This window comes from Notothenia coriiceps, unplaced genomic scaffold (genome assembly GCF_000735185.1).
Source record: "Notothenia coriiceps isolate Sejong01 unplaced genomic scaffold, NC01 NC01_scaffold00018892, whole genome shotgun sequence".
NCBI lineage: Eukaryota > Metazoa > Chordata > Actinopteri > Perciformes > Nototheniidae > Notothenia > Notothenia coriiceps.
Window position 1 is genome coordinate 3,389 of NW_011351593.1, and position 12,546 is coordinate 15,934.

The 12,546-nt window shown below is 41.5% G+C and overlaps 1 protein-coding gene across 1 annotated transcript in view; it reads right to left on the bottom strand.

Moving 5' to 3' along the window:
- Positions 1-1,227: 1,227 nt before the first annotated feature.
- LOC104951296 (nectin-3-like protein) overlaps positions 1,228-12,546 on the bottom strand; it is a gene marked incomplete at its 3' end in the record, with an annotated part of 13,616 nt that continues 2,297 nt past the window's right edge. Inside the window, exon 2 of the mRNA XM_010777928.1 lies at positions 1,228-1,572. Within this exon, the coding sequence (XP_010776230.1) occupies positions 1,228-1,572 (345 nt within the window). The remainder of the gene's footprint in view (positions 1,573-12,546) is intronic.

Here is a 12,546-nt window from a genome sequence, read left to right on the forward strand (position 1 = left end):
GCTGTCACAGCAGCATTAAATGTACCACTCATTAGTCATCAGTCTCCCCCAGTCTCTGGAGGGAGACAAGAAACTACTGCCTACAGAGCCATCTCCAACTCTCAGCAATGCCTGAGTGCAATCTAACCACCAATTTAGAGTTTGAAACATACGCTGACCGCAGAGAAAGTTCAAGCTCTGAGAGTGGGTAACTCGATGTACCCACAGAGAATATAGAATCGTAGGATGAAACCCTCTTTATTTTTCACACATTCATGCACACAGCACACACAGTGAAATATGGTCTCTGATTTGTACCCATCCTAGTACTAGTAGCAGTGGGCAGCTATTATACAGCGCCCATAAGCTGCAGAATGCACATGCTAACACCAGTGACAGTGTATGTTTATATTTGTATACCGTATTTATTTATGTATGCTTTTTGTTGGGGTTACAATATCAAGGAAAAAGCCTCAAGATAAAACAAAGATGGCATTGATAAAAAGACAGATTATGAAGAAGCTAAATGTACCTAAAAGTATATTATTACTTTCAGTCAAGATTGCCAAGTTTGTCCTCTGCTTAGTTCAATGCCCTTGAGAGCCTCACAAATGCCAATTACTTAGCATGGGGTATGATTTCAAAATGAGTGACAAGGGGTAAAGAGGGCCGAGCTGACAACAATGCTCCCTGCCTCGAGGGGAATAGCTGCATATTGAAATCTTAAGACTGTTACTATGTATGATTTGTTTTCATGCAGCCTGGTTAGATGCAAGTGAATGTCTTGAGAGTTGCTCTGTATCACACCCTGCAATTAACTTGTTGTTGGGCCTCTGAACTTTTTGCACTTTGTTTACATGAGGAGAGTCTGTATATTCCGTATAACTATTCATGTGTGATTTGCATACAAGTGGCCTCATGGAGAAATTAATTTAAAGCTGACATAGCAGTATTTCACAGTGAGTGACACATGGGGTGAGGGAGGTGAGATGGACCACGCCAAAACAGCTTCTTCACAGCTGCAGATTCCTATAGGGATTTAAATGTAGAAGGGGCTGTGTCCAGGTAGTGATTTAAAAAGCTAGGTGGCTTCAGGGAGTTGTTTGTTCCTTCAGGGCAAACACTTAGTAATCACCTAAGCTTTGCCTAATCACAACCAACAGTGCCCTCCTTTGAAAAGTCAGATTAAATAACAGCTTTAAGAAGCACTCAATACAATAAGAAGGAAGTGACAGAGCTATACTTTACCTAAAACATTTACTTTGGTTGATGCTTGTGTGTTGCCCAGAGGAAATGTAACCACTTTGCAGGTGTAGGTCCCGACATCTGCTAAGACTGCTCCTTCGATCGTGATGGAAGCATCTCGCACGGAGGGGGAAACAAACGAGATGCGCTTGGCGTAGTCTGGAGAGATGGAGGTTCCAAACTCGGGGTTGAACACTGCCAAGGTAATGGTGCCTGAAGGGAGACTGCGTTCCCAGGAGCTTTGCGTGAGGTTTGAGCCCACCTCTATTCTGCAGCCCAGAGTGATGTTCTTCCCCAGCACGGCGTTCACTTTCTCAGGAACAACCACCTGGTTACCGCTGGCATCTGCTGGGAAAACACAATAGAGATCAGATTCAGATAAACAACAGGATCAATGCTGAAGCTTTAATTAACTGTTCAAATGTACACTCTTAGAATCTAGATTTGAATTTGTCAAACAGCTAATTCTACCACGGCCATTGTGAAGGATATAAGAGAGATTATTATTCAAAAGTAGCTGCAATGTGCCAGGACTGAGGCTCATAATAAATGTGTATTCATGATTTGTGCAAGATGCAGTGCACTGGCTCATGCATTTATTCCTGTCACCCATCAACGACAAAGTATTCCCAAAGTCACAATAACAGCCATGATTAGTTTGAGACATGTTTCTCCTGGGGTAAACGACCAGACTTCGTCGTGGTTAGTCTGAGTGCTCTGCTTTCCCTCATAATAAGCAACACACTTTCACCGCAGGACACTCAGACTGTCCCCCTCGCTAATTGTCAGAGCACCTATCTCAAGGTTACGGACCGGTGTGATTTTTCTCATTGTTCATGCTCATATTTTTTGACTTTCTTTCATGTATTACAGCCTTCAATTAGCCATTATCGTCAAAACCAACTTTACATGTTGCATTACTTTACCTTAAAATAACCTATATCAAATAACAGGTCCAAAAAACCTGTGGTGGGCTTCAAGTTGAATTAAGGGCCTAATAAAAAGAGGGTATAAAACCAGATTGCTTGTTTTGTTTCATCTCCTTCCAGGGAATTTTTTCCTGTTCCTGCTTGAAAGGTGCTCTGACAATTAGCGAGGGGGACAGTCTGAGTGTCCTGCGGTGAAAGTGTGTTGCTTATTATGAGGGAAAGCAGAGCACTCAGACTAACCACGACGNACATTTTTGATAAGCTAAAAGCCCCCACACAAAACAAGTTACAGTGTGTCTCTACAGCTGCCATTGGTGCCAAATCAGTCACACACACACACACACACACACACACACACACACACACACACACACACACACACACACACACACACACACACAGTTGCAACACATGCTCTTTCTTTTTCTGTCTGTTCCCACTAAACACTGGTTCATAAATCAACACAGTGAACTGATAAACAACGCACTGTTGCAAACTAAGCTGATTGGAACATGTGCTGCTGTTTGGAGCAATGTGTGCACACGTCTTAGTTTAACTAGTCACCTCGGCAGCCATACAAGCTAATTATTAACACAGGGCAATCTAGCCAGCAAAGGTTACTTTTGGTGTTGTGTTTGGAAAAGACTCCCTACCATATGGTTGAAGACCATGTGGCTCAAGCCTACTATTGTGCAGGGGTACTTTGATTCAAGAACCTTCCTCGATAGTATCATTTTCAGATTCCCTGTATGTAGACAGGGCTTTGAGGAGGGGATTCATTCAAGGCGTGGCTACGGGTTGTGAGGTCTGTAATTGAAGACCTTAGTTTTGCGGTCTCTTCTCTTGGGGCCGCATGATTCATAATATAAATAAATAATGTTGTAATGGAGCCACCTAAATTACAGACTAAAAACAGAAATAGATTTAAAAAAGGCAATGTGCCGACTGAGCAGATTTGTTCCCCTTATGTTAATGTGCTTCAGTGGTTTATTAATTGACAGCAAGATGTAGCCAAGAAAGTGGTTTAGTCATTCGACATATTAATCCACTCCCACTTTGTCTTTACAATGCTAAGGCATATCAGGTCAAGACTTGGAGACATTTGTTTGAGGGAGATATTCGGATAACATCGTTTAAAAAAAAAATGTTTTGGGCCACCAGTTATTTTATTACAGAGACAGATTTGAAAGTTGGAGAGAAAGAGATATGACTCACGTAAACAGTACCCAGGTCGGAATCAAAACCGTGTCTACCTAGCGGTGACTGAGCCCAGGTATGTGTTTTTTGTTATAGCTCTACCAGGAAAACTATTTGGCCCAATTTGAATCTTTTTATCTTGCAACAAAAACTTCTGTCACACTGAATTTGACTAGATTCACTTGATGATAATAATTCAAAGTTGAGCATGAACAAAAGTATTTTTCTGGTCCACTAACAAAAGATGGCAACATTTTCACAAACATTTTCCACGTCTGGTGTTAATTATCCAGACTAGTTATTTTCTATTGAAAGTATACACAAGAAAGGGCATTAAAGTACATTTTAGCATTTGGACCCACATCTGTGGGTAGCAGCTGTAGCATTCATCAGTTCCTCTCATTTGAGGTTAAATCTCAGCTGTGATGCAGCAGCCTGAAAACTCCTAATCACATTAAATGCAGGCAGTGTTTTCCTTTTGAAAGAAGGCCATCAGCAGATGAGTGTGCTGCTTTATTGTGGGACATGGAGGCAGTATGTGTGGGGTTCAGGGCGCAGGCTGTGGTCACCAGCTTCTGTTGACTCCACCCTTTGCTTCCTCTTCCTCGACAGATGTGACTGTCAGAGGCTTTGTATGGCAAGCTGTTCCCTGGTGGTCTTTCAGTAAATGAAGGGCCGTAACACCCAGTTTTTGCTTATCCCTGGACTTGTCGCTAGAATGAATAAAAAGACACCAATGTGACACTGCAGTGCATTTTTCATTACTTTAGCCCTTTTTCTTTCAAAAGTTCAAACAGGACTCCCTGCACTTACCTGATTAACTTGAATTGCACTAGAACATTTTCTGTGTACTTTATTTTAGGCTTTGAAGATGGTAGCAATTCCCACTCACTCAAACAAAAGTTACTCATCATATTTACAAAAATTGTACCCTCTTCCTTGTTTCCGTGTTGGGTGGCCCACAAATGTGCATTAGAGAGGTTACAGTTATTAGACTATGCCTTCATGGGTTTAGGAATTCACAATACAAAGAGTTATAACTGACCACTTTTAGGTGGTTACAGACATCTATGACTAAGGATTTCACTGTTATGGTATTTTAAATCTTGTCTTGAGGAATAAGAATGGCATTGTTATAATATCATGTTTTTTTTTATTCTCAGGAAATCCCATGAAAAGACAAAAAACAGCAATGAATTGAATACCGAGCTACGACACGGCTTATTCTTCCATTGTTGCCCAAAAAAGATAAAAAACACATCAATCTACATTACCATGAACATGGCCTCTGTAGGTTATTTTGAGCCAATCCCACATTCACAAAGCTGCCTAAATACTAGCTAGCTCACCAAATGTGAGGTATAGTCACTAACAAATGCTGTGCCCATTTAGTCTTGTTTCAGTAACGTTGGCTAAAAACTTTAGGGCTCAACTGTTTAAAGGGAAAATAACTACTATGAAACTTAATATTTTTAACCCAGATTTGCATCTTCCACAGGAAATAATGGATCTTGGGGCTGGGTGCCACAGACAGGTTATGGAAGTTGCAAATAATTGAGCGGGGACTAAAACTTTGTTGAATTTGGTCTTTCTGTGGGGTTTCATTGTAATGACACAGAAATCAACCTTTAACCGAACCTTCTTGTTTAACATGCCAATCACTGTGCTTTTGGTGGCACGGTGTCTATTTCCTCCCCAGACCAACATTATGAGTTACCTGTCATTAGAACCGAAGTACATGGGGGTAATAAGCCATTCAAAATTGTGGGCAACAAGGGAGCATTCAAAAAATACATAGGAATTGCTGCTATTAGTGATGCTATTTTCACTGTGTGTTAGCTAGTAGCCTAGGTCTTGTCGACTGAATAAATCTTGAATAGACAATTGACTGTTTCAATTACTGAGTCATAGGAAACTATGCGGTAAAAATGGCTTCCAGATATTTCCATGGATAATTAACTACTGTGAATGAACACAGGCCAACCTTTTGGAACAGTTTTTGCCTGCTGTTTTCAGGAGTCAGGGTTTTTCCCTCAGGTTAGGGTCACTCTGATACACTGTGGCTTCACAGTCCATATTAAAGAGGTATACATGCAGGATGTGCACAGTCAGCAGTTGAATCCCCCAGGAGGAGAGCGTCAGGGTTATGGGAAACAGGTGTGGCTGCTTTCCATGGCTCACTCTTATTTGTTTCACTCATTCAGCTGTCAGGTGGTTATGATGTTTGGGAAGAGCACACAGTCTGTTGCATACGCTGACCTACCCCCTACCACCCAAGTGGAAGATTATTAGCACTTACCAGTCAAATACTGGGTGGTGCTGACTGCAGCAAGTTAGCTTTCAGTAGTGTTGTCTTATTTGCTTGTACACAAGTGATGATGACATACATTACTGTAGCTAGTAAGGAATTTCCGTTGTCAACTGTTTTTGGCATATCCGAGTCCCGCAGTGACTCACATACTTTCTAGTTCTTAGCTCTCTATACGTCTTTCTTATCAAATCTCCAAACATTAAACATATGTTAGGAAGGAACATTGTCCTTTGGCTCAACATAGTACACCATTTTTTAAAAGTCAGTCATCCAACTTTTTTAGTTCCCCCCTACAAGTATATTTCTGTTATATCTTTATTAAAAAACATTTTAAATCGTTGACTTGACATATAACTTGATTTAGCAGTTTTAAAGTATTGGACTTACTATCCCAGTGTCTCAGGTCCAAAACCACAAGTGAGCAGGAAATGTTCCCTGCATGCTTTATTTACAGTAATAGAGTAACTGATTAGTGACAGTCCAAAACTGTTTATTGCATTACAAAAGTGATCAAGTCTAGGGCTGAACGATTAATCAATTTTAAATCGAAATCGCGATTTTAAATGATGCAATGATCAAATCGCAAAGCCTGCGATTAAAAAAAAAAAGTTACATTTATTTATTTTTGTTTAATTTTTATTTTATTTTCTTCTTGTGTGTCAGTCATCCTCACCAATCAGAAGTGCTGTGCTCCACATGTACCAGCCATTGTTAACCAATCAGAAGTGGCCCATGATAGAAAGTGATAGACAGATTAATCCAATCACCTGCCAAGTATTTTTGAAAGAGCTTGCCCTTTCCAAATGGCTTCCAATGGACCTTTCCTAGATGGTTTGGTGAAACAAATCATCTGAGTCAGGTTAGTAATGCTCCATCACATGTTTTACATCTATTACAGGGTGAATCTTAAACTGAAGCTTGACTTTAAAGCAACCCAACAGAAGTTTCATGTAAGTTTAGTTCTTTCACTCGTAGCTCGGGCTGCGGGGGTGCTAGAGACGGGAGCACGTTTATACGACCTTCCTAGCCGGATATATGGCCACATTTTACAATAAACCTCCGTTGGGTCGCTTAAAAACAAATATCGCAATTCAAATCGCAATCGCAATATTTGTCAGAAAAATCGCAATTCCATTATTTCCCCAAAATTGTGCAGCCCTAATCAAGTCCAAAGTTTTCTAGGTTTCTAAACACACCCTTGTCCCTCATTGTGTGTGAGATAACACCAGACACCGAAACCGAGAAGAGAAAGAAATGTCCCCTGGCTCTGAGTCCCTGAATTGGCTTGCTGAGCAGCCCTTGTCCTTGATGCAGATATATTGCGGTAATGGCTTGAACAGGATTTTGGAGTACTGTGTCCCTTCTAGTATTGAGCCAAATTATTCTGTATTCCCCTGCCTTCCCTGCTACACCCCCTATGTCCACATTACCCCCTATAGTTTACATCCCTCTGCTTTGGTTGCAGGTGCCGTCTTCATTTTCAGAAAAGCTGAATGCCTTTAGCAAATAATAACAAATAGACCGCAGGTGATGCTTCTGTTTGGTGTTGATGTAGGGATGGAGGAACATATACTGCATGTTTGAAAGCTAAGTGTAGAGTCATAGATTACTACTCACTTCTGACAAACACTATAGTTCAACGTGGTAGCTATGTTTGCCTCTAAATAGATTGCGAAAAGAATCTTCACAAAACAAGTGGCCAGTTCTATTTAGGGCTTGAAAACAATGTTAGAATAATAGCTATTGCAAAACAGATTGAATTACATTTTAAAGAGCAGGGGTCAGAGTTTAAAGATTGACTAACCCTACAGCCGTGAACTGGTTGGACCTGGATTAAATGAGGTACTACTGACTATATATTCTCAAAATATTTGTCTTCTATGTCCAAGTGGGCTTCATGTTATGGGAACAAACCAGACATGTAACCTGAGTACCAGAAAAAATACACTTGTATGTTGTCTTTCTGGCTTTATGTGATGCTCTATGGATTTAAAACTGTGGGAGGGGTGTGTAGTACATTGCAAAGAGGGGTGTGTTGACAATATTCCCCTTCGATTGAAGTCTAGACGTAGTTGTACAAGATACAGGGCAATATAATTTCATCATAAACAACGCAATTGGCCAATCATGTTGCATTGGCATCTTATCAAATACATATTTTTGTGCTGAAGTAAAATCCGCTGTGATTTTTCTTCTTAATCCCAAATGACCTAGGCACCTAAATCTCCTTGTTCTCACAGTTCAAAGTGGGTGGTAAGTGAAAATCAAGAGTTGGGTTTTAATGTGTTGCAGAAACAGGGTGAGAGTGTGTGCCGGGAAAAGTGGGTGTGCCGGGAAAATGAACAACCTCTGACCAGGATAATGCTGCTGAAATGCCACACTGACCAAACTACTTACTGTTTTTATTGACCATGGTACACACAGTACAGATGCTGCTTTTGTTGGACTGTGTTACTTCCTCTGTAATTGTGAAGCAGCTTCCTCTTTTAATGTTTTGTTATACCTTACATTAGCGAAATTCCTTAGAGGTAGCTGCATCCAAATGTAGCATAGTTAAACAAGTTTAAATAATATTATTATCGTGAACTGTAACTAAACCTCTGAATTCTGTAGTCTTACTAGCACTGCTTAACAACTTGTTTTTTAGAAAAGTTTAACTTTTTATCTAAAGAACAACTGTTCTTCTGAACTCCGTTACTATTCAATGGCCACATAAAACAATCTTTAAACTTCCAGGCCGCATTATGAGGAAATAGTTAAGATTAGGTACATGCTAGACAGAGCACTTAAAACAAAAGCCTAATTTAATATAGCACTATTTTAACACAAGTTGTTCTGCATTTGGTTATACATCTTCAGTGTTTCCCCTAGGTTTACTGCCTTGGCAGGGTGCTGCTCGGGTGCCCCCCTAATACAAATTTGAATTTTTTTAATCCTCTGGAGCAAAGAGAGGAGCTGTGGATTATTGTTATCGTACAGTAACAACGTATTTGTACATTAAAAAGTAATAAAGTACAGTGTTAAACTGTACTACTTTTATTCAAACTGTATTCCCTTCTTATCATGTAGCCTACACTTCTTCCTTTCATTGATACATTTAAATCACCTGACTACAGCATATATAATACCGTAATTTTCGGACTATAAGGCGCACCTGAATATAAGCCGCAGCAGCTAAATTGAATGATGTGTACATATATAAGCCGCACTGGACTATAAGCCGCAGGTGTTTTAATGTTTAATTACCATATGTAAGGGTTCGTGCACAGAGGGGATTGTCGGGAAAGAGATGGCTGTTTGAGGAAGCTCCCATTTATTAACATTTCAACAAACAAGTTGCATATTTGCATAACGTATTCAAGTGTTACCATTTAGTGCAATAGTAGCTACAGAACATGTACTGTGCTGTGTAAACTGTACTGTATCACATAGCGTTTCAGACACACAAACTTTTCAACTTTCAAACTTAAACGGTGCGCTCCCAGCGCACGTACCGGCAGTGATCTACAGCAGCGGTTTTCAACCAGTGGTACGGGGACAAACTGTCTCGCTCTCGTAATGTCTGTCTGTCTTGCTCTCGTTCTGTCTCTCGTACCACTCTCGGTTCCACTTTTACTTTTGCGCGCTACCTGTCTCACTCTTTTCCGGCCTCCAGCTTTTCCTGCTGGAACCCGCCGCTTAAAGGTGGGGGGCGCGGACCGGCCATAGAGCCCATAGAGTTAAAGGTGGTGGACTGTAACCTGTAAAATCTCGATAGATTTAGGCGGGTCCCAAGGTTAGCTCGTAAAATCCATAGATGGTCCGCACGTATATGAGCCGGCAGGTGGAAAAATGGTGGAAAAAGACGCGGTCTTATAGTCCGCGAAAGTACCCGCTAGTACCAGTACTTTTAAGCTAAACTTAAAAAGTAAGCATTGCTTGGCAACTACTAAACAATGACATGCTGCAAAATAGTTCAATGTTAAGAGTATTACGTCCTGGTCCCTGGAAGGGTGTGTTCACCATGCATCCCGCAGTCTCACGGCATTCTTCGTTAAAGTCAGCAAAATTAAGTCCAATCTGTGATTCTGTTCAGCGCAGGCATGTGTTCTTTTTCCATGTACCAACAGAACGATTTTAAAACAATGTTTATTCTATGTTTCGTGCCGAACCACGGTCTTTCTTGTCGGTCGGATTCTTGAGATACCAGTGTACTGGCGGGTGTGGTTTCATAAAACATTCTGTTTCTACTCACATACTTTACCCTAAGCCTAACCCTATCCCCTCTACGTTAATTGTATAATGTCAGGAGTTTTGTGGAAAAACAAAGGGGCAAGCAGCCTCACGGGAATCACTGAATCTGTTATTTTTTAATCTGTTTTTCCCTTCTAAATTTGTTTATTATTTTATTGTTTTAAGAATCGGTTGCTGTTGTGGCAACAAACGAAAAGGCGAAATTCGTGGTTGGTGAAGCACGAGTCGCAATAGATTGAATACAATAGACCTATTTGACTTTACTTTAATAGGATACTATTATACTATTCATTGCTGTTCTTTTCTTTTATTATATCTGTAAAGCAGTTTGGAGCACGCTTACAGAGCTGTTAAACAAAAATAAATCTATGATTATTTTTATTATTGTATAATTTTGTGACTTAACACGAAATGCCGATCGAGGACTGGTGTACCATGGCAAACACTTCTCCAATTCTGACACCAAGTAACAATACAGCTGAGGCTGATGGCGAGGTTATTACGTTGTTGCAGATGTGGTCCACTATCGAAAAAGTCAAGTGGTTGATGCCAAATTATATAAAAGTAAAAAGTTCAGTGAGTCTCAAAAATGATATTAGGATTAGTCCCGTAGGTAAATAAATAAGCAATAATCTATCAGCATTTCACTCGTCAATACGTACGAAATAAGCCATAAACTTGCATGCCATGGCACCACTAAATGTTTCTCTTGTGGGTTAAACGAATAAGAGAAGGGCAACAATGACCTACCTTTCTTTCCTTGGAAATCACCCGTCCACGTTTCAATGGCGGACATTAGCGGGGAAAACTCGCTATTAGCAAGAGACGCGTAACAGGCCAGCCATATATACTTACCTTACTGAAGTTTCGAGCTCTCAATCACAAACATGAAGCAAACTAAGACTTCCAGAAACCCACAATGCAACCTGTTGTAGATTAGTGTGTCCCCAAATGTTAGCTCGCGTACCACGCCTCCGGCAACAGACTGGAGTCTGACATAGAATATATTAGGTTTTGCTCAAACTGACAGGCCGTTACTCGCCTCTGAACAACTATCACAAGCACTTCTTCGAAATGGATAACACACGTAAGACTAGTACCCCATATGTGTATTGACCCGTATCATAACAGGCCATGAACACCTATAGAGAGATTGCATCGACCATGTCGATGGTTAAACTACAAGACCTGTATATTTGTAGGAGACAAACCAATCATCAACCATCTAGTTAATACAAGTAAAAGGTATGATGGGTGGATGTCGCGTGATTGTATGTATTTTCACAGATATGTAAGCTGAACAGGACTTACCAAGAACCTGTTCCAAAAACGTATTCTAAGACTTCCGAATCAAGAGTTACAGAATGAAGCCTATAGTTACTTATATCCCTCCCTTATTTGGATATATGCCATTTGTGACTTTTTGAGAAATTGGCACCATGCAGCAAGGACGGAAGGGGGAATCACAGGGCGGTCTCTGTGGACCAACTACTAACCGTATGGAAAGGTGTTGATTGAGGTGCCTCTACTGTGAGCTGGGTAATTAAACATCCCCAGCTCTGTGCACTCCACACTATCACCATACAGTACAGCCCAAACGGTTATATATCACCTGACCTATACCACAGATGTGGCCTATAACTCTTCAGAATGTTGATTCCTACTTGTGATCAGTCGGACACTCAGCAACCTGTGACCGCACTGTCATTGTATTCCATACGATAGGCGGCGATAGGGCTTAATACGGAAATTAAACCGTCTGCTCTGCTCTCCAGAGTGGAATCAGCGATACGGATGGGCGTACAGGAAGCGGTACGTCAAAATAACACGAAGTCCCCACAGTCCTGCGTTCAGTGTGCCCTGACTTGTCTAGATCAGAGCGCATCTGGGTATTTGCTCGTGGTGGGCGGTGTGCTCGTCACTTTGCTCGCGGTGCTAGCTGCGTTACCACTTGTACTTTGCCCCGTCACTCGCCGTTTCAATGGTTAGCTCCAGTTCCTCTCGGCCTAATTGATATCTCTGACTCTTTTGGCCTTCGCCTTGTTACGAGACACCGGTTTCTGTGATTAAAAGCCGGGGGACTCCGCCCGCGATGGTGAAACAGACCACCAGTGCCGGGGCCTGTACTGCCGGCTCTAGCTCCCCCGAACGCCCTGAACGCGTTGGTGGAAAGCCCAATAGGAGGAGCTGGTGAGACCTGCGCCTGTGTCGTGAGTATGTTTGTGTTGTTATGGCTATGTATGGTGAGAGTGTTTGAAGTTGCAGCTAATGAAAGCTGTGACCTGTGTTATACTCATCAACCGGGGGCCTGGCAGGGAGAGATGTTGAGAACGAAAAGTGATCAGCTAAGAACGGCAGGCACCAACCCAGGGTGTTCTTGTGTAGTGCATGAAGCCGTTGTGTCCAGCCGACCCCCTTCCCAATAATTCATGTGCACTCATCCACAACCCAACTCCTTTCTACCTGCTCCATAGATCCCAAGCCTGCTGAGAGGGGTTTTGGGGGTGGTGACCCCCTGTGGTTCAAGCGGCGCCCTGTCTGTGCGGGTGCTGCAAACCTTCACAACATTACACGCAAACAACACAGTACGGTGATACATTTCAAACCAAACCAAAGCTTTCTTGTCATCGTATAGGCATAAAGAAGTGGTTT